Source organism: Macaca thibetana, chromosome 1 (assembly GCF_024542745.1).
Source record: "Macaca thibetana thibetana isolate TM-01 chromosome 1, ASM2454274v1, whole genome shotgun sequence".
Lineage (NCBI taxonomy): Eukaryota > Metazoa > Chordata > Mammalia > Primates > Cercopithecidae > Macaca > Macaca thibetana.
The window spans coordinates 31,808,658-31,831,275 of record NC_065578.1 but is presented as its reverse complement, the minus strand read 5'-3'; the positions used below and the strand labels follow the sequence as shown (position 1 = coordinate 31,831,275).

The window sequence follows — 22,618 nt, the reverse complement described above, 5'->3', positions numbered from 1 at the left end:
GTGAGCTCAGATCATGCCACTGCACTCCAGCCTGGACAACAGAGTGAGACTGTCTCAAACAAACAAACAAACAAAAAGAACTTCCAGAGAGAAAAAGACAGATCACATACAACTAAATAAAAGTTAAACTGATAACAGATTTCTTTTTTTTTTTTTTTTTTTTTTTTTGAGACGGAGTCTCGCTCTGTCACCCAGGCTGGAGTGCAGTGGCCGGACCTCAGCTCACTGCAAGCTCCGCCTCCCGGGTTTACGCCATTCTCCTGCCTCAGCCTCCCGAGTAGCTGGGACTACAAGCGCCCGCCACCTCGCCCGGCTAGTTTTTTGTATTTTTTAGTAGAGACGGGGTTTCACCGTGTTAGCCAGGATGGTCTGGATCTCCTGACCTCGTGATCCGCCCGTCTCGGCCTTCCAAAGTGCTGGGATTACAGGCTTGAGCCACCGCGCCCGGCGATAACAGATTTCTTAAAAGCAGTACTGAATGTCTTCAAATTTCTTTTTTTTTTTTTTTTTTGAGACAGAGTCTTGCTCTGTCACCCAGGCTGGACTACAGGCGCCCGCCACCACACCCAGCTAATTTTTGTATGTTTTTTTTTTTTTAGTAGAGATGGGGTTTCACCATATTGACCAAGCTGGTCTCAAACTCCTGACCTTGTGATCCACCCGCCTCAGCCTCCCAAAGTGCTGGGATTACAGGTGTGAGTCACTGCGCCCGGCCATGTCTTCAAATTTCTGAGCAAAAATTGATTTTAAATTTAGAATTCTGTATCAAACTATCAATCAAGTATAAGGATAGAATAAAGACATGCTCAGATATGCAGAGACAAAAAAAATCTACGCATCCTTTCTTAGATATTCTCAGAGGATGTCCTCTACTAAAACCAAAAATAAGAAAGAGGAAGATACAGGATCCAAGAAACAGGATTCAACCCAGGAGGGCAGCAGAGGAAAATCCTGGGATGACAGCTCTGTTGCAGGGCTAAAGAACAAGCAGTGCAAATTGGAGCAGTAGAACAGAAGGCTCTAGGAAAAAGCTCTCCTGAAAAAAAAATTCAATGAAAGAAAGTGAAGCAATTAACAACTCTACAAAAATAAACAATTCAAGAAAGAAAATGAAGCCATAATATACTACTTGGCTTTTCAGTGAACAATACTTAGTTGTGACACAAACACAATGAATACTGATTTAACACCCTTTAGGAAGCTACTATAAAAAAACAAAACAAAACAAAAACAAAAACACAAGCCAGGTGCAGTGGCTCACACCTGCAATCCCAGCACTTTGGGAGGCCGAGATGGGGAGATCACTTGAGCTCAGGAGTTCAAAACCAGCCTGACCAACATGGCAAAACCCCATCTCTACTAAAATACAAAAATTAGCCAGACGTGGTGGAGTGTGCCTGTAGTCCCAGCTACTTGGGAGGCTGAGGCACGAGAATGGCTTGAATGTGGGAGGCAGAGGTTGCAGTGAGCCAAGACTGTACCACTGCACTCCAGCCTGGGTGACAGAGCGAGACTCCAGACTACAAAAAAAAAAAAAAAAAAGCACAAAAAAACCAGTGCTGGCAAGGATGGGGAAAAATTAAAACTCTCGTGCACTGTTGGTAGGACTGCAAAATGGCGCAACTGCTGTGAAAAACAGTATGAAAGTTTCTCAAAAAATTAAAAACAGACCTACCATATGGTCCAGCAATGCCACTTCTGCATATATATCCAAAAGAATTAAAAATAGGGTCTTAAAGAGATAGCCGTAGACCCATGTTCATAGTGGCACTATTCACAATAGCCAAGAAGTAGAAGCAACCCTAATGTCCACTGACAGATGAATGGATCAAACAAAATGGTGTGTATATATACAATGGAATATTATTCAGCCTTAGAAAGGAAGGAAATTGAGTGGTGAGAAAAACAGAAAAAAATAAAAATAAAAATTTTTAAAAAGGAAGGAAATCCTGTCACATGCCACAACGGGTGAACCTTGAAGACATTATACTAAATGAAATAAGCCAGTCACAAAAAGATAAATATTGTACGATTCCACTTATAAAAGGTATCTAAAGTAGTCATATTTAAAAAAAAAAGAAAAGAAAGTAGAATGGTGGTTACCAGAGACTGAGGGCAGAGAAGGGGAACTGTTGTGTAGGTATAGAGTTTTAGATTTGCAAGATGAAGAGGTTCTGGAGATATGTTTCACAACAATGTGAATATATGTAACATTACTGAATTGTGCACTTAAAAATGGTTAAGATGGTAAATTTTATGTTAGACATATTTTTTTACAATTAAAAAAAGATTAATGGGATCATGTCAATAGGAACAAGAATCATCTTGAAGGAGCTCCCATTTATCAAATTTGAGACAAACTGAGCATCAAAAAGAAAAAGAACAGTAGCTATAATTGATTACAACACATTGATTCTTTAAAAAAATCCATGAGGTTATAGTAATACTAAAATAATAGAAAATCTTTATAAAAGAATGCTAGTTAATAACTGTAGAAGAAGTTATATATTTAGAAAATGAACATTCTTTTGAGATAGAACTTTGCTCTTGTTGCCCAGGCTGGAGTGCAATGGCGTGCTCTTCACTTGCTGCAACTTCTGCCTCCTGGGTTCAAGAGATTCTCCTGCCTCAGCCTACCGAGCAGCTGGGATTACAGGTGCCCACAACCACGCCTAGCTAATTTTTATATTTTTAGTAGAGACAAGTTTCATCATGTCCGTCAGGCTGGTCTCGAACTCCTGACCTCAGATGATCACCTGCCTCGGCCTCCCAAAGTGCTGGGATTACAGGCACGAGCCACCACACCCAGCCAAAAAAGAACATTTTCTATGTAACTCCCAGTGCAATAGCTCATTCAAGCAAGGATCATCAATAAATGCTCAAGCAATCAGGTGGAGAGTTAGTTGTTGGGGAATAGGATATTCACATGGTACCAAAGCATCACCCCACAGATAATTTACTAATTACAAAGGGGTAAATGTACTTTACAATAGATAGATATGGCAGTTTACACCTTAACAAACTTAGTATTACTATTTGTGGAACAACCTGTCATTAAGTGTCATATATGCCTTCTAATTTGGTTAGGAGGATATAGTGTAGGATGAATACACGATAGTACCTAGGAATTATTCCTGCCAAAAACACTTAATTCGAATCTAATCCCACCTCTGGACCCAGCTTCTAGTTTACAAGAAATACAGAGAATGGAGGAACAAATTAAGAAACAGACAAAATTCAGAATGTGGGACAATCTATAAAACAAGTGACCTAAATTAAAAGAGAGTAAGGAGACAAAAACTAAACATGTGAACTCTGATTAGATGCTATTTCACCAAAGTTACAAAAATACATTTTTGGGACAACTACGGAAATTGGAATATGGAATATATATTAGATGATTTTTTAAAAGTTATGATTAAATATAAATTACCAATAAACAAAAAAGTTTAACCTTACCAATTATTAAAACAAAATATGTTAAAATTTACCTATCAAATTGGTGACACTAAAAATTAATACAATTTTTTGGGGCAGGACCATCTGGTAACATGTGATAGTTTTTTAAATGTTTATATACTTTACCCAGCAATTCCACTTCTAGGGATTCATCCTATAGAAATAAGAGTTGTACATAAACATTTATTGACCAGAATGTTCACTGCAGCATTACTAGTGAAAATGGACACAATCTAATTTACCAAGATGAAATAAATTATATAATAAAATACTTTGTAATCATTAAAAATCTTAATTTCAAATATTTAACATGAAAAGTTCCTTAATATATTAAGTACAAAGAAAGCAGATTATAAACTATTAATATGTAATTTCCCTGTATATATTCTACCTTACAGGAAATATAATGATCAAAATGTTAATTTTGTTATTTCTAGGTGGCAGGATGGATTTATAGGTGATTTTAAGTTTTTTTCTTTGTAGGAGAGAGACTCATTATTTCTAATGTCTGAAAATAAAAAATGGGCCAGGTGCTGTGGCTCATGCCTGTAATTGCAGCACTTTGGGAGGCCAAGGTGGGCGGATCACTTGCAGCCAGGAGTTCAAGACCAGTCTGGCCAAAATTGTGAAACGCTGTCTCTACTAAAAATACAAAAATTAACCAGGTGTGGCTGCCCACACCTGTGGTCCCAGCTACTTGGGAGGCTGAGGCAGGACAATTGCTTGAACCCGGGAGGCAGAGGCTGCAGTGAGCTGAGGTCGCACCACTGCACTCCAGTCTGGGCAACAGAGTAAGACTCTGTCTCCAAAAAAAAAAAAAAAAAGAAAAGAATAAAAAATGAAAGACAGAACAAAGTTATTTTTCATAATGCTAGAGGGCAGAACTAGAAACTACCACTAGAAGTTACAGGGAAGCCACATTTGACTCAACGTAAGGAATAACTTTCTAACAACTAGAATTTTCTAAGCAATGAATGACCTGCCTTATGAGGTAATGTGTTTTGCATTATTAGAACTCTAAACAAAGGCTAAATGGTCACTTGGCAAAGATACATAGAACAGATTTATGTTTTAGGAGATTAAAGAGAAGCTCTTAATTGTCCTTTTCTACTTTAAGTACATATAGTTTCACAGAAAGTTTTCCACTTGCAAGGATACCAGAAAGGAAGTGGTATTTCTTTTTAAGTGTTATTATTAAAAAAAAAAAAAAATGCAGCACTAAACTAAAGACATTATACTTACATTAGAATAATGGAATTGAAGGATGATTTACTTTGTTACATTCTACATCAATAATATATACATTATTGATAAAGTGAAAAGAGATAACTAACCCCATGGAGAGGATTCAAACTGAACTGGCAAGAACTACATTTGAATCTACTCCTTACTAATTTCTCTGTGTCTGATAAGAACCTGAAGAATTATACTTTTTTAAGGTTAAATACAATAAACATCTCAAAAAGGAGGACAGGAAGTACTATGCTCCCCTTTTGTGCTTCTGGCTGCACTATAATTCACATACAAATGGAGGAAAGGTGAAGAATACAGCACTCCCGCCCTTGCAATATGGTATATAAAAATCTTACGATTTTGGATGTAGGAACACTGGGCAATGGAAGTGACAGAAAAACTTATTATACTGGGTTCCTGGAAGGCAGAAGGAAGTGCCAGAGGTCTGTGAAATTTTTAGAGTAATTTGTAATGTTGAAAAAAATGAATGCCCTAAAAGACGTGCTTAAAAAACAACTTTTTAATTATGGAAATTGTCAAATATACACAAAAGTAGAAAGTGGACTCACCACTCACCTTCATTTATCAACATTTTATCAAAGCTATTTCCAGTATTTTTTGTCTGTGATTTAAAAACAAACACTAGATTTAAGGCTATTTTACCTATAAAAAATTCAGTATGAAAAGATATCCTTTCTTGCTGATAACAGCAACTATTCAATAAATGTTAGTTGCTAGCGCTAGGTACTGTTCTATGCCTTATACCCGTACAATTTTCATGTAAGCTAAGATTTGATATTATCCCCATTTTACAAATGAGTTTTTAATGGCTCACCCAGCCAGTAAGCAGTGGTGCCAAGATGTGAACCCAGATGTTAACTCTAGACTAGACTTTCTTCTCTCAACCACTGAAGTATGCTGCCTATTCACTATAATTATTCTAGCTATTCTTTATGGGATATAGATTGTTGTGGTAATACTGGGAGAGGAACTGCTGAATGGGGAAAAAGACTGAAAATGATGTTATAGTGTGAACAGCTGCTCTTTACTTTTCTTGGGAAATTTTCTTTAAATGTTCCAAATGAGAGAGAAAACGTAACTGGATATCATCAGTGTCAACTGCCTAGAATATAAAAAAAGGAGTCAGCTCACAGAGGGAGAAGCAATGACATGACTAGGCCTCTTCCACAAAGCTTGAATATAGACAGATTTCTTTTAAATTTGCCCCTTCAATGGTGGGGGGAGAGGTGGAGAGGAGAGGTTTCTCTACTTCTACCAGGCCTAAAATAGTTCTAGCAAAGGGATCTCACAAGCAGAGGGCTAATAATCAGTATAATATTTGGTTGCTTATGAAATATTCAGTGAAAAAAGGACAGGGGATAAAAAATTCTTCTGACTGATGTCTCTGAGTTCTAAACCTTTCACTCATAGTCTTATAAAACAAACAAGAAAAACTACTACATAATTCAGGATTTGTCAAAAGAAAGAAGAGTCTCCTCTGCGAAAGGACCAAAAATTCTCCTAAAACGCTCCCTAGTGATTTACAATAAATCTTAGAGTAATTAAACTAATTATCTTCTCTGTGGAGCTCACCTAGGGCATCCTCCTTCCTCATCTTCCACTTTTCCCAAACACAAGCAGAAGGGCTCCTTCCCTGCTCCTACTGTACTTTATATGTAATTCTATCAGAACACTAATCAATACTGCAGTATAATTATCTTCTTCTCTGGGCTATGAATTCCCAGAGGGCCACGACCCTATCTTACTCCTCTTTACATTTCTAATTCCTTTTCTTCCTACCTACCACCACTGAAATACTCGAGAAAAGTTTGCAGAATGAATAAAGATGACAGAACATGGATTTTTTTTTTTTTTTGAGACAGAGTCTCATTCTGTCACCCGTGTTAAAGTGCGATGGCATGATCTTGGCTCACTGCAACCTCTGCCTCCCGGATTCAAGTGATCGTTGTGCCTCAGCCACACGAGTAGCTAGGATTACAGGCATGTGCCACCACACCTGGCTAATTTTTTTTTTCCCCAAAAGAATACAATTCAGCTAATTTTTATAGTTTTAGTAGAGATGGGGTTTTGCCATGCTGGTCAGGCTGGTCTTAAACTCCTGGCCTCAAGTGACCTGCCTCTGCCTCCAGAAGTGCTGAGATTACAGGCATGAGCCACCACGCCTAGCCTGGAGTGATCTTTTTAAGAAGTGATTCTTTTATCAGTATAAAACCTCTCTAACCCCTTCACCTTCATTTCTTCCCACAAGTCTCCCCTTTAGGAGCTTTCCCATCAGCCAACAGTTCAGGCTGAATGATAACATGGACTGTAGTCTCTTGAGAGCTGGAGAAAGAATCTAGTCACTTTGGTTTGCAATTATCTTCTAATGAAGAGGGGAGAACACAACTTGAAGGATCTGGAAGGTAGCCAAACCTTTCAAGAGCTTTTATTCAGAAGCCAAAATGCAGAATGGTATTTGAAATGCCTGCTTTTACATTTAAATGCTTGAAGGTAACAGGGAAAATAAAACATTGCAAATTTAAAAAACCACTGATTAGTAAGCAGCACCTGGTCATCCACTTCCATCATTTTTCAGACAAAAAATCCCTAGCAAAAATGTACAGGTCTGGGTTAAAGCCCTCAGCCATGAGGGAGGCACCTTTCATGTACTATTGTTTAAGCATGCTTAGACCCCTCTCTAATACTGGTTAACCAAACCACTTTGAGAATTATCTAGTTAGGCAATCCCTTTAAACGAAAATCTTTGAGTAAGGAAGTTATCTTTCTCAAGAATTTAAGAAAATTCTAAACAATCTCCCAGTCAGTTTAAGCTGTTAGTGGAAAGAGAAAGTTGCATCACATGTTTTTATGCCTTTCTTTGGTTACCATGTTACCTTGGTTAGTGTCCTCTGGGTCTTCTATATGAGCAATGACACTCCTGAGATAAAGCTGCTTCTGCTGTTCTAGATTTGATTGTGAAAACGTCGCAACATTAGTCCTTGAATAAAGCAAACCAGAAAAAAGAAAAACAGCCCATTAGAAACAGGAATATAGAGCTTTGTAGAGAGAAGTGATATACTGCTGATTGATTAGAACTAAGTTTCAGAGGCAAAATTATCTTTATGATCAAGAGGCAGAGGACAGTATTAGCCAAAAAAAAAAAAAAAAACTCAAATGGAGTATGGAATCGAGAAAAAAGAAGAGAAGCTGGGTGTGGTGGCTAACACATGTAATCCCAGCACTCTGGGAGTCTCAGGCAGGAGGACTGCTTGAAGTCAGGAATTTGAGACCCGCCAGGGCAACACAGTGAAACCCAATAAATTTTTTTTTAAATGAGCTGGACATGGCTGCATGTGCCTATAGTCCGAGCTACTCAGGAGGCTGAGGAGGGAGGATGACTTGAGTTCACGAGTTCAAGCTGCTGTGAGCTATGATCACACCACTGCATTCCAGCTTGAAGGAAATAGATACAACCTCCTGCTAACAAGGAATAGAAAGGTGAAGATTACCTAGTCCCTAGAGAAAGAAAGTATTTGTTGAGTAATTCAAGGTTAGTCAGAAAATAGCTAACTTTCTAGAGTGAAATTGAAAAGTTTTTTTTTTTTTTTTTTTTTTTTTTTTTTTTTTTTTTTTTTTTTGAGACGGAGTCTCGCTCTGTCGCCCGGGCTAGAGTGCAGTGGCCGGATCTCAGCTCACTGCAAGCTCCGCCCCCCGGGTTTACGCCATTCTCCTGCCTCAGCCTCCCGAGTAGCTAGGACTACAGGCACCCGCCGCCTCGCCCGGCTAGTTTTTTGTATTTTTTTTTTTTTTTAGTAGAGACGGGGTTTCACCGTGTTCGCCAGGATGGTCTCGATCTCCTGACCTCGTGATCCGCCCGTCTCGGCCTCCCAAAGTGCTGGGATTACAGGCTTGAGCCACCGCGCCCGGCCAAAATTGAAAAGTTAAATGGGATAAAGACTGAAAAGAATCACTATATCTGGCAATCAGCAACAGTGACCTTGGTGAAAGCAGTTTCTGGCCCATACTCATACTGACTGACTGTACTAAAGAGTCAGTGGACAAGAATATTGAGATTGCAAATTTATTACTGTCCCAAGTAGCCTGAGTTGTGAGTTTTTGATATCACTTACATTGTAAGCAATTCACAAGATTTCTCTCAATTATGCGAACAAAATAAAAAACCAGGAAACTGGGATTCAGGGTCGTAGTCAAAGGAAACTTTAGCCTTATTTGTAACATTTAAATATTCATTTTTTATATAAGGTCTGTCTCCCAGGCTGGTGTGCAGTGGCATGATCTCGGCTCACTGCAACCTCTGTCCCCTGGGCTCAAGCAATCTTCCCACCTCGGTCTCCCTGGTAGCTGGGACCACAGGTGTGCGCCACCACACCTGGGTATTTTTTTTTATTTTTAGTAGAGGCGGGGTCTCACCATGTTGCCCAGATTGGTACTGAACTCCTGAGTTCTAGCAATTGGCCCACCTCAGCCTCCCAAAGTACTGGGATTACAGGTGTGAGTCACTGCACCCGGCCTAATTAAATTTTTTAAGCAAAATAAATATAATAAATGTATAAGCAAAATAAATATAATAAATGTATAAACAAAAGAATTTTTTAAAATCTCACTGTAAGGAAGCTAATCTGATTCAACATTAAAAAAAAAAAGTTTCTCTAGTAGATTCAGTTTAAAAGGACCATGTAGAGACACTGCCATCTCCTGGTAACAAGAGAATAAATTGAAAAGGTGACACAAATTTGCAACCCCTACTAGAATTTTTTTGTGAGGGCAGTTGTATGCAACTTGGGAGAGACGACAAAATGATTTTCTACTAGTTGTATTTTAACATTTTGGTTAAAATTATTCTAACCTCTTATCATATATGTGACCAGGCTGCCCCATGCATAGGAGAAGATATCTTACATTTGTAGTGTTTTCACTAATATGTCTATTTTGCTTTCAAAATAACCCTGTAAAGCAGCAGAGGAGGTATCATTAGCCTTATTTTATACATAAACACTGAGGTAAGAGATTAACTGACTTGCCAAAAGTCACATAGTTGGTAGTGCTGGAACTTCAAGTTCAGAACTCCTGGAGCAGGGTTTTTTCCCTACACTAAGAGGAAACAGGAGGGAAAGAAAGAAATTGAAGAAAATCAAAAGAAGTCAGAATATTTAATTATAATTTACATTACCTGGTCTTGGTTTGGAGAACAGGAATGACTTTGCCTAGTCTTCTCTCATGGCCTTTCATCTTCCCAAAATCCTTGTTAAGAATATCCTGCTTTTTTGAGGAAAAGGAATGCAAAAGGAAAGGTGATTCTCAGTTACAAGAAAACCACTGAAAACAAGACTATTTATGGAAATATTTTTTAACCAAAGGCTACAAAAGCATATTCGTGAACACTACTGTGTACCACGTATGACAGTAGTGCTTTAAATAACAACTGTAATCTTAAAAAAAAAAAAAAAGAAAAAGAAAAAAGAAACCCTGGCCAGGTGCAGTGGCTCACGACTATAATCCCAAAACTTTGGGAGGCCAAGGCGGGTGGATCACCTGAGGTCAGGAGTTTGAGACCACCCTGGCCAACACGGTGAAACCCAGTCTCTACTAAAATATAAAAATTAGCTGGGCATGGTGGTGCACATCTGTAATCCCAGCTACTCAAGAGGCTGAGACAGGAGAATTGCTTGAACCCGGGAGGCGGAAGTTGCAGTGAGCTGAGATTGTGCCACTGCACTGCAACCTGAGGGACAGAGTGAGACTCTATCTCAAAAAAAAAAAAAAAAAAAAAAAACAGTATGTGGCAGGGATTATTACACCCATTTGACAGATATGGAATCAGGTTCAAAAAAGTTAGGTAAATTGCCCAAGATTTTTCAGCTCTTTCATGGCTGACTCAGAGATAGTGCTGTATCTTAATATATAGCATGGCAATAAGATTGAGACATAGGCTGAAACCCAAAGACAGGAAAAATAATAGAATTACCATCTTAGTAATTATTCAACAGAGGGTAATTTAATACTATGTACCAGGTGATATAAATACATTATTTCATTAATCCTTATTATACTATGAAGTATTATTTACTGCAATTTAGATAAGAAATGTGGGCAAACATAGAGGCTAAATAATTAGCCCAGGGTCACAGTGCTAGTCAGGATTAAAACCCCAATTTGGGCCGGGCGCGGTGGCTCAAGCCTGTAATCCCAGCACTTTGGGAGGCCGAGACGGGCGGATCACGAGGTCAGGAGATCGAGTCGAGACCATCCTGGCTAACACGGTGAAACCCCGTCTCTACTAAAATACAAAAAAAAAATTAGCCGGGCGAGGTGGCGGGCGCCTGTACTCCCAGCTACTCGGGAGGCTGAGGCAGGAGAATGGCATGAACCCGGGGGGCGGGGCTTGCAGTGAGCTGAGATCCGGCCACTGCACTCCAGCCTGGGCGACAGAGCCAGACTCCGTCTCAAAAAAAATAAATAAATAAATAAAAAATAAAATAAAATAAAACCCCAATTTGTCTGAATACAAAGCTCTGCCAGATTATAACAAATGTACCACGTGGAGTAGGATGCTCACAACAGGGGAAGTTGTATATGTGTGTAGATAGCGGGTATATGGAAACTCTGCTATACATCTGAATAAAAATAATTTCATTTTTCTCTTCACCTTGAAAAAAATGTACTTACTTTGTTCGATGAGCTGGAAACAACTGGAGATCTCATCTCACAACTTGACTTGTGTGAACCACCACTTCTGCAGGATGACTCCATATTAGAAGGAGTCTCTGAATGGTCTGAGATCCGAGAGAATACAGATGTAGGGTTCTCACTGTCAGGCATATTTTTATCAGAGACAGCTTGTTGAAAGTTATTGTTTGAAGAAGAGAGCTGGGGCCCATCCCAGGCAGAGTTATTGGGGCTGACCCCTTCAGATTCAGTACAAAGTTTGCGTTCACTTGGGCTAAGACCATCTTCTCTCATCTCTTCTCCAAGGGAAGAGAGTTTTTCAGTATCTTTGGATGAATCAGTCTCGTCCTTATCAAGCAAAGAATCACAAACTGTTGGATTAAATGGTGCAACAGTTACTTTTATAAGATTCTTTTCTAGTACAGAGCGTCTGTTTAATGGTTTAGTAGGAGTTGGTCCATGACCACTTGATGTACTTAGCTGAGGTAGTTTGAAGAGGTCAGGAGTCTCAGCTACTGGTCCCAAGCTGTAGGATGAATTTTTCTCTTGGGGGGTATCAAGTAGAATTTGACTCCCTCTTTCTCCCTTCTCAACATGCCCACCGTCATCTTCCCCAGAAGACTGCTCATATGATGGGTCATCTTCCTTCAACAGTGCATTGATCTCTTCCTCTGTGTAATTTACATCACCATCATCTTCTTCTCCCTCTGACAGCTCCAGCAAGGAGTCATCCAATCCATCCTCATCCAAGGAACTCCAAGAAAATGGGGCACTGTCTTTAGGCAAGACAGCGGTACCAGAAGACTGTTCAGAGGGCACCCGTGAGCACATCATTTCTGGAGAAATAAGACAGTTTCACTGAGGAAGAGAAAATAACCTTATACCAACTCCAGTCCACTATATGTGGGTAATATTCTAGTATTTCAAAATCTTTGCACTGTGACTTGTAGCATAAGAAATAATTTTTTTTTTTTTTTTTTTTTGAGACGGAGTCTCACGCTGTCACCCAGGCTGGAGTGCAGTGGCCGGATCTCAGCTCACTGCAAGCTGCGCCTCCCGGGTTTACGCCATTCTCCTGCCTCAGCCTCCCGAGTAGCAGGGACTACAGGCGCCCACCAAATCACCCGGCTAGTTTTTTGTATTTTTTAGTAGAGACGGGGTTTCACCAGGTTATCCAGGATGGTCTCGATCTCCTGACCTCCTGATCTGCCCGTCTCGGCCTCCCAAAGTGCTGGGATTACAGGCTTGAGCCACCGCGCCTGGCCAAGAAATAATTTTAAGATATTTAACCTTAGCAGAAACATGGAAATACATGTTAGAACAATGAGATACTTTTTGCCTATCAAAATGGCAATAATTAAGATGCCATGATAATCTGGATTGGTGAGGATGTGGAGAAACAAGCATTCACACACTATCAGTAAAAGCATTAAGTCAGTATGGTATTTTGTGCAGAGTAATTTGACTATACCATTTGACCTGGCAATTTCACTTCTAGAAATCTGTCCTTCATATATATATACATGGATGTTCAAAGTAGCCAAATCCTGGAGGCAATCTAAATGTCCATTACCAAGAGAACTGTTCAGTAAATCATGGTACGTTTGTGCTATGGAGTACTTTTCAATTATTTAAAAACACAATGAAGTAGACCTGTATGTACTATCATGGAATGATATCTACAACATACAAACAAAATAAATGTATATTATGTAAAATGTCTGAATATTCAGTTTACACTTTAACACAAAACAAATATGTATTACTTTTGAAATAAAACAAAATTCAAGAACACAAGAAGGTAAATAACTGTCTTCCATACTGTGTGGAGCTGCTGGAGCAGTCTCTGCCTTTGCCACGAGACCAAATGGAAAAAGGTTTCAGTTCCTGCTAGCTGTTCCTTTCAGGAGACTTGTCAAAATGATTGACTCCCACCTTCCTGCAGGCAAAAAGAAAATTAGAGGATCTTCTCATCACTTTCAACTCTGCTAATTACAAAGTCAACTGTATTATGCTTTAAGGTGCTCGATGTATTAATTTTAATCTTGATTTTTTTGTAATACCAGAAAGTTGGATTTTCTGAGTCAAGAACACCAAAGAAAAAAATCTTCAAAGAAAAAAAAATTATGCAACTAAGAGAACTAGTTTTGTTCCTCCCAACAATTTGTACTTTTTTAAGACTATCATCTACTTTAGTAGGATGAATACTGGTGTGGGAGTCCAAAGACCTGGGGTGTAGTCCTGGTTGTATCACTAGCCAGCTCCAATAACTTGGGTATGCCACTTGACCATTTAGACTTGTTTCCTCATTTACAAAATGGGAAAGGGATGGAAAAAGAGTGCTAGGCAATGTCTAAGTTTCCACCAAAATCTAAAACTTAATCATGATCTCACACACACAATTCTTTAAATATATATATAGAAAAAAAGCCAAAAAAAAAAAAAAAAAAAAAAAGGTCATTAAAGATACAAACACAGGCCTGGGCAACAAGTGAAATGCTGTCTCTACAAAAAAACAGAAAAATTGGCTGGGCATGGGGGCACATGCCTGTAGTTCCAGCTACTCATGGGGCTGAGGTGAGAGGATCACTTGAGGATGGGCGGTTGAGGCTGCAGACAGCAGTCATTGTGCTGCTGCACTCCAGTCAGGGTGACACAGCAAGGCCCTGTCTCAAAAGAAAAATAAAAAAAAGATACAAACAAAAATTGATGACTACTATAACTTGTAGGGACCATAAAGGTAGGTCAAGGTCAGATTTTGTATCATTTTACTTTTCTACTTGAATAGTTAGTTGTACAATTAAAACCTAGTTTTTAGCCGGGTGCGGTGGCTCAAGCCTGTAATCCCAGCACTTTGGGAGGCCGAGACGGGTGGATCACGAGCTCAGGAGTTCGAGACCATCCTGGCTAACACGGTGAAACCCCATCTCTACTAAAAAATACAAAAAACTATCCGGGTGAGTTGGCGGGCACCTGTAGTCCCAGCTACTCGGGAGGCTGAGGCAGGAGAATGGCGTAAATCCGGGAGGCGGAGCTTGCAGTGAGCTGAGATCCGGCCACTGCACTCCAGCCCGGGCGACAGAGCGAGACTCCGTCTCAAAAAAAACAAAACAAAACAAAAAAAACAAAAAAAAAAACCTAGTTTTTAAACAGCTAATGATAGACCTAATCTATAATTATTTTCCAGATGGGAAAGGTGATAAAATGCTAGTATTTCACATATCTGAGAAGTATAAGAAATGCTTAAATACTGAACTCAATAATTTGGAAAAGTATTTGTAGCCTTGTTAACTGTAAAATTTCCCCTACTCCTTGACCCTCCACGCCACACCCTGAGTTTTAACTTTAGTTCATGCATTCTTTTTTTTTTTCTGAGACGGAGCCTCACTCTGTTGCCCAGGCTAGAGTGCAGTGGCACAATCTCGGCTCACTGCAAGCTCGGCCTCCCGAGTTCATGCCATTCTCCTGCCTCAGCCTCCCAAGTAGCTGAGACTACAGGCGCTCGCCACCACACCCAGCTAATCTGTTGTATTTTTAGTAGAGATGGTCTCGATCTCCTGACCTTGTGATCCACCCGCTCAGCCTCCCAAAGTACTTGCGATTATAGGCGTGAGCCACCGCACCCAGCCTAGTTCACGCATTCTTTTAGAAGATTTTTTTTGAGGTACAATCATCACACAGCACAAGCTGCATGATATGTCTCTTTATGATTTCCAAGAAATCAAGATATAGCTCCCACTCTCATAATGTATAATATGTAATGTATAATCTTGCTAGGGAAATAACACTGAAAATTAAGCACCAATATGAGATAATATAAAATGGTATGGACAGTGAAGTACTAGAGAAAGAGAAGGGCCCTCCCTTTCTAAAATTACAGAATTTTAGAACCAGAAGGGACCTAGTTAAACGTACTCATATCCTATTAAACGTACTCATATCAGAAATGAAACGGGAGAAAAATAAATATTAAGTACCTATTATAAAACAGGTGCTCTGAGACACATTCTGTAACTCTTTAATTTAACCTCTCAACACAACTCTGTAAAGTTAATCTTATCAAATAAATCATTTTCTGTTGTATTTAAACTCAGAGCTGCTAAAACTTATTTTATTTTACCAATACTGTATTCCAGCAATTGTGAGAGTTCTAGGTGTTGAAGAAGCTGCCTCTATGAAAAGTAATTTCTCTGCATTAGTGACTGAGTTATTTTATTTATTTTATTTCTTTAGGAAGCAGTTAGAAAAAAAGTTTACTTTTGGAAAACGTTCTTTGACTTAAAAAAGTTTATGGTTGTCAGGCACAGGTATCACAGGCACTGGGGTTAAGCAGCAACATTTCTTTTTTTTTTTTTTTTTTTTTTTTTGGAGACAGAGTCTCCCTCTGTCGCCCAGGCTGGAGCGCGGTGGCGCAATCTCCACTCACTGCAAGCTCCGCCTCCCGGGTTCACGCCATTCTCCTGCCTCAGCCTCCCGTGTGGCTGGGACTACAGGCACCCGCCACCGCGCCCGGCTAGTTTTTGTATTTTTTTAGTAGAGACGGGGTTTCACCGTGTTAGTCAGGATGGTCTCGATCTCCTGACCTCGTGATCCGCCCATCTCGGCCTCCCAAAGTGCTGGGATTACAGGCGTGAGCCACCGCGCCCGGCCAAGCAGCGACATTTCTTAGATGCCCTTTCTGAGCCACTGCCCCCAATTCTGACTCCTTACAAAATGTCTAGTTCAAGCCCTTGGTTGGCCAAATGGAGAGTTCAATAGATTTTCCCTCTTGGGAAATTAAAATTCAGAAGTGTGAAGTAACTTAACCAAGTACATATAGCTAATAATGTTAGAACAGGGATTGAAACCCAGGTCTAATTCCAAATGCAATGTTTTTCCCACTACGTCTGTGACAGACTTGCACAGGATTGGTCAGCAAATGGCAGAGCTAGAATCCAAACTCAGGCCTTCGAAATTCAGTACAATCTATAACAAACTGTGCAAGAGTAAAGACTAAAGAGGGTTTTTGGTCTCTTGGAAAAAATATTTTAAGCCACCTTAATAGGACCAATATCTTTCATAACCATTGCAATAATAAATTCCTACACGACATGACATCCAGATGCAAAAAGATGGGCTTTTCTGAGCTTATGTTCCAACAGATCTGGGAACAAAAGCATACAAAACAACACCATATATATAGTATAGAGAGAGAGAGGAGGAGATAATTTTAATTTTTACAAATCATTCTCTTTCTGATGCTATTTCCTTTTTTTTTTTTTTGAGACGGAGTCTAGCTCTGTCGCCCAGGCTGGAGTGCAGTGGTGTGATCTCGGCTCACTGCAAGCTCCACCTCCTGGGTTCAGGCCATTCTCCTGCCTCAGCCTCCCAAGTAGCTGGGACTGCAGGTGCCCACCACCATGCCTGGCTAATTTTTGTATTTTTAGTAGAGACGGGGTTTCACTGTGTTAGCCAGGATGGTCTCGATCTCCTGACCTCGTGATCCGCCCGCGCCGGCCTCCCAAAGTGCTGGGATTACAGGCGTGAGCCACCGCGCCCAGCCATTTCCTCATTTTCAAAATTATTTATTATGAAGAATGTAAAACATATACATAAGTAACACAATAGTATAATGAACCCCACATACCCATCACTCAACCCCAACGACTATCAACTCACAGCTAATCTTGCCCCATCCACTTCCCACCTTTACCAGATTATTTTGAAGCAAATCCCAGGCATTATATCATTTCATCTGTAAATAACAAGAACCCCTTATCATAAAATATACAGTTCAGATTTCCAATTATCTTATGTCATATTTTTTTTAAGGCTAAAAAATAATCACTATCCAAATAAGGTCCATACAATGTGACTGGCTGATACTGCCTTTTTTTTTTTTTTTTTTTGACGCGGAGTCTTGCTCTGTGCCCCAGGCTGGAGTGCAGTGGCGCGATCTCGGCTCACTGCAAGCTCCGCTCCCCCGGGTTCACGCCATTCTCCTGCCTCAGCCTCCCGAGTAGCTGGGACTACAGGCGCCCGCCACCTTGCCCGGCTAATTTTCTTGTATTTTTAGTAGAGACGGGGTTTCACCGTGTTAGCCAGGATGGTCTCGATCTCCTGACCTCATGATCCGCCCGTCTCGGCCTCCCAAAGTGCTGGGATTACAGGCTTGAGCCACCGCGCCCGGCCGGCTGATAATGTCTTATGTGTATTTTAATCTAAAGATTTCAGATCTTTTCCCCCTGCAATTACTTTATTAAAGAAACAATACGCTAGATGGCTTATGCCTGTAATCCCAGCACTTTGGGAGGCTAAGTTAGGCAGATCACTTAAGGCCAGGAGTTCGAGACCAGCCTGACCAACATGGCGGAACCCCATTTCTACTAAAACTACAAAGAAAATTTAGCTGGACATAGTGGCATGGGCCTGTAGTCCCAGCTATTCAGAAGGCTGAGGCGGGAGAATCGCTGAAACCCAGGAGGTGGAGGTTGCAATGGGCAAAGATCGCACCACTACACTCCAGCCTGGGTGACAGAGTGAAACGCTATCTCAAAATAAAAGAAAAAAGAAACAGGCCAGGCGTGGTGGCTCACACCTGTAATCCTAGCACTTTGGGAGGTCAAGGAGGGTGGATCACGAGGTCAGGAGTTCGAGATCATCTGGACCAACATGGTGAAATCCCATCTCTACTAAAAATACAAAAATTAGCTGGGCTTGGTGGCGTGAGCCTATAATCCCAGCTACTCAGGAGGCTGAGGCAGGGGAACTGCTTGAACCTGGGAGACAGAGGGTGTAGTGAGCCTAGATCACGCCACTGCACTCCAGCCTGGGCAACACAGCAAGAGTCAGTCTCAAAAAACAACAACAAAAAAATCACAATACCATGTATTATGTATGGTATTATATATGGATACATTTATCACAAAATTATAATAATATGCATGAAAGGCCAGAGTTCAGGATGGTCTCGATCTCCTGACCTTGTGATCCGCCCACCTCAGCCTTCCAAAGTGCTGGGATTATAGGCGTGAACCACCACGCTCCACCAACGTTTTATTTCTTAAGAAAACAATATCTCATCTTAGGCTACATGACGATAAATAAATAAGGAAAAAAAAATAGCAAGAAGAGACCTGAAACAAAGATGGCAACCTAAGATAAAGCAGTATGGTAGGTGTAATAATGTTCACTATTGGCCAGGCGCGGTGGCTCAAGCCTGTAATCCCAGCACTTTGGGAGGCCGAGACGGGCGGATCACGAGGTCAGGAGATCGAGAGACGATCCCGGCTAACACGGTGAAACCCCGTCTCTACTAAAAAAATACAAAAAACTAGCCGGGCGAGGTGGCGGGCGCCTGTAGTCCCAGCTACTCGGGAGGCTGAGGCAGGAGAATGGCGTAAACCCAGGAGGCGGAGCTTGCAGTGAGCTGAGATCCGGCGACTGCACTCCAGCCTGAGTGACAGAGCAAGACTCCGTCTCAAAAAAAAAAATAAATAAATAAATAAAAAATAATGTTCACTATTATGTTACTTTTATACTGTTAAATTATTGTTATTTTTTTCATACAGGGTCTCAGGTTTGTTGGTCAGGCGGAAAACAGCGGCGTGATCATAGCTCACTGCAGCCTTAAACCCCAGGGCTGCTGGGACTACAGATGCATGCCACTATACCCAGCTAATTTTTTATTTTTATTTTTTGTAAAGACATAGTCTTATTATGTTGCCCAGGCTGGTCTGGAACTCCTGGAGTCGAGCAATTCTTCCGCATAGGTTTTCCAAAGTGCTAGGATTACAGGCATTGAGCCACCATATCCAGCCACTATACTTTTTGATATGCTTGAAACAATAAAAACATTTTAGAATTATGAAGTCAATGGGAAAGATACAATGATTATACTCTGTGAAGTATCAAATGTCCTCAAATATCACAGTACCTACCTGATAGGGTTGTGGCAAGAATTAAATAAGATCATGAACATAAATTTAGCACACTAGAGGCATGACATAAGAGATAAATAACTGGTGGCCATAGTTATTATTTCACCCCACCACCATTGCCCTGACCCCTGGTGTCTTAAGAGAAGCATAAGGCCAGGTGTGGAGGCTCACGCCTGTAATCCTAGCACTTTGGGAGGCCGAGGTGGGCGGATAACCTGAGGTCAGGAGTTCGAGACCAGCCTGGCCAACATGGTGAAACCCCGTCTCTACTAAAAATACAAAAATTGGCCAGGTGTGTGGTGCATGACTGTAATCCCAGACACTACGGAGGCTGAGGCAGCAGAATCGCTGGAACACAGGAGACAGAGGTTGCAGTGAGCTGAGATCGCGCCACTGCACTCCTGCCTGGGTGACAGAGGGAGACTCCATCTCAAAAAAAAAAAAAAAAGCATATGAACGGTAGGAAAAAAGAGTGCTAAACTGGTAGGGAACTTCCCCTAGACCCTGCCTGAAATTATCTAATATACTCTACTCTCATCTAGTTTAATCCAGCATTCAATCATATTGTCACTAAAGACCAGACTAGGTAGACATCTGAAATATCAGGCAAATTATGCAAATTAATGTTCACTGAACTATCTTTTACAGAGGTGCTGGACCTCAGCAATTCACTTCAAATCTCTGAACCTCAACACAGATGAGAACACACATCTAAAAAGGGGTAAATACTGTTAACTTCAAACAGATTATCATGAGAAAAAAGAGGATGCTTATGAAAGTCCTATAAACCTAAAAGTTCTATACCAAAAAAACCTGGTATTTAATGAATGTGCAAGGGGGGAAATCCTCAGATAAAACTGAAGTTCTTCAGTGAAATTCCAAAGACAGCCTTACTTACTACTTCTCTGTCAAAAGATGGCTTGCTTACTTCTCTGCCTACCATTCTTGGCACTTGTCTGGTAACCTCCACTTAAAATATGGGGATCCCTTTTATTTTATTTTAATTTTTATTTTTGTGCAGCACAGCAACATGGCACAAGTATACATATGTAACAAACCTGCACGTTATGCACATGTACCCTACAACTTAAAGTATAATAATAATAAATAAATTTAAAAAAACAAAACAAAAAAAAAAAATTTTATTTTTGAGACAGGGTCTCACTCAATCACCCAGGCTGGAATGCAGTGGCATGATCTGGGCTCACTGCAAACTCTGCCTCCCAGGTTCAAGCGATTCTCATATGTCAGCCTCCCAGTAGCTGGGATTACAGGCGTCCACCATGCTGAGCTAATTTTTGTATTTTCAGTAGAGATGGGGTTTTGCTATGTTGGTCAGTCGGGTCTTGAACTCCTGGCCTCAAGCAATCCTCCAGCCTCGGCCTCCCCAAGGGCTGGGATTACAGGCGTAAGCCAGCATGCCTGGCCATATCCCTTTATTTTTAAGGGAAGAGTATTTTTCCGATCTCCTAATTCTATCTCTTAGTTCCTCTACACCCCATCCTTTCTGTGACCCCATTCTGTCCTTCCACATCTCTCTCACCTGTCCACCCCCTTCTTCACATTTCAGTTTACCACCCCCTCTCTCTGTTCTCGAACCTCCTGGTTGCAACCTCAGAAACTGGTTCCCTTTCTATTTTTATCTCACCTCAGAAAACCTACTGCCTTCGAGCACAAAGCCTTACTTTATTGAGGCCACTAAAACTGCAACACCAGATGCAAACCCACATCCTCTTTCAAGCTCTAAAGTCAAGACCATTACCAAGCAGGGTCTGACAGGTACAGCCAAGGGCAGAGATTATTTCCAATGGACAAGACCTCCCGCTGGCCTTTGATTTCCAACCTTTCCCAAATGCAATACATGGGAAGCACACAGCACAAAACGCACTCAGCAAGCTTTATCACTCCATAAAATACACACAACATTTACAAAAAATGAAAATGAACTCAAATTATCTGTAACAGTTTTGCAAATTCCTTCGAAGTAACTAAAAACACCGCAGGACGGAAAAAACAACCCAGGGCTGCAAATCTTTGCTTTAGGTAACATTTCACTAGATGAGAGTGCCAGGATTCTCCTCCCACATGGGCACAGAAAACAGATTTGCTAAGCTGCAGCAACAGGTTTCTTTTAAAAAAAAAATGTGCTTTAAAACACTTCAGGCAGGTCTGCTAGAGCTTGGAGTCCCTAATGAATACACAAAACACTGGAGATCAGGTTAGGGCAGGCGGTGGGCAATTCAACCACTTCTAGGACCTTTCCAGGACCCACCGAGGTGCTGCTTTCCCTCTTGCCCTAGAAGTAACTGGTGACGCCGCCTCCAGCCCTTGAGGACCCGGAGAAAGGATGGCCCAGGCCCAACCTTTGGAGGATACTGCCTTGGCTCTCTCTCACAAATGCAACGGCCCGGGACGGTGTCGCCCTCCAGGAAGGCCCTTTGCATCTCCCTCCTCCGGAGACACCGCGAATTCCCGCCTCCCGGCGGAAAGCGGGAGAAGCGAGGGTTTTCTCCCCGCCCCTCCCCCAGTAGGGGCACACCCGCCCCCCTCAGCAGGCCTGGGCTTTGCGCTCCTCTCCCGGTAACCACCGTCCTCAGATCTCCCCGGGGAGTGGGCCGTCCTCTTCCTGCCCCCACCCGCGAGACGCGGCAGAAAAGCCCGCGGCTATCTTCCCGCCAGCAACAGCCTCCCGCCGAGCCGGTCGGGACAGAGGCGGCCCCCACCCCCACTGGGCAGGGACTGCAGACGGCGCTCCCCGACTCTCAGACGACCAGGGAGCTTCCCTTTTCCTCAGCGGGGTGAGGGGCATCTGTCGCCTGCCGACTTGGAGGTGGGGGGCAGGGATATTCCCTCGCCATCACCTCAGGAGCTAGAATGCTTCTCGCCGCAGGGCGTGGGCCTCCCAATCCCTCCAAGGGGCGGACGGCGTGCGCAACCCCCTGGAGAAGCAACAGGCGCCCCCATCCCCCTCCAAGCCGGGTAACGCCGACCCCCTCTTCCCTCCCGCTCTTCACCTCCGGAAGCCGGGCCAAAGCCTGGGCGAACGACTGCGCCTCACTCCGCCCCCTGCGCCATTTTATCGCCCCCTCCCCGACCTCCCCCACCCCGAGTCAGCCGGGCCAACGCCAAGGGGAGGGCAAACCAGCAGTGATTGGCAGGAAACCGTCCCGCCTCTAGGAGGGTTGTGCCCCGCGCAGGCGCTTCAGCCCCGCCCTCCGCACCGCCTACCGTGCCCGCCGGCTCCACCTTTTCCCGTCTCATCGACCTGCTCGACTCGCCGCTGCTCCTCACTTTTTCCAGCTACTGCCGGGCGGGGAGGG

General features: G+C 41.9%; 2 protein-coding genes across 8 annotated transcripts in view; both read right to left on the bottom strand.

Annotated features, from left to right (window-relative positions):
* S100PBP (S100P binding protein) overlaps window positions 1-22,484 on the bottom strand; it is a 45,550-nt gene extending 23,066 nt beyond the window's left edge. Inside the window, exons 1-6 of one of the 7 annotated variants that reach the window (XM_050795730.1) lie at window positions 22,313-22,418; window positions 13,202-13,318; window positions 12,504-12,638; window positions 11,380-12,215; window positions 9,884-9,972; window positions 7,587-7,690 (exon numbers count right to left, since the gene is read on the bottom strand). In XM_050795730.1, coding sequence (XP_050651687.1) covers window positions 7,587-7,690; window positions 9,884-9,972; window positions 11,380-12,213 — 1,027 coding nt within the window. In that variant the 5' untranslated portion in view covers window positions 12,214-12,215; window positions 12,504-12,638; window positions 13,202-13,318; window positions 22,313-22,418. The other 6 variants (XM_050795744.1, XM_050795724.1, XM_050795749.1 and 3 more) reach the window with 6 other exon arrangements.
* Window positions 1-22,618, bottom strand: part of HPCA (hippocalcin) — an 83,359-nt gene that overhangs the window by 60,064 nt on the left and 677 nt on the right. The gene's annotated exons all lie outside the window — the stretch shown is intronic.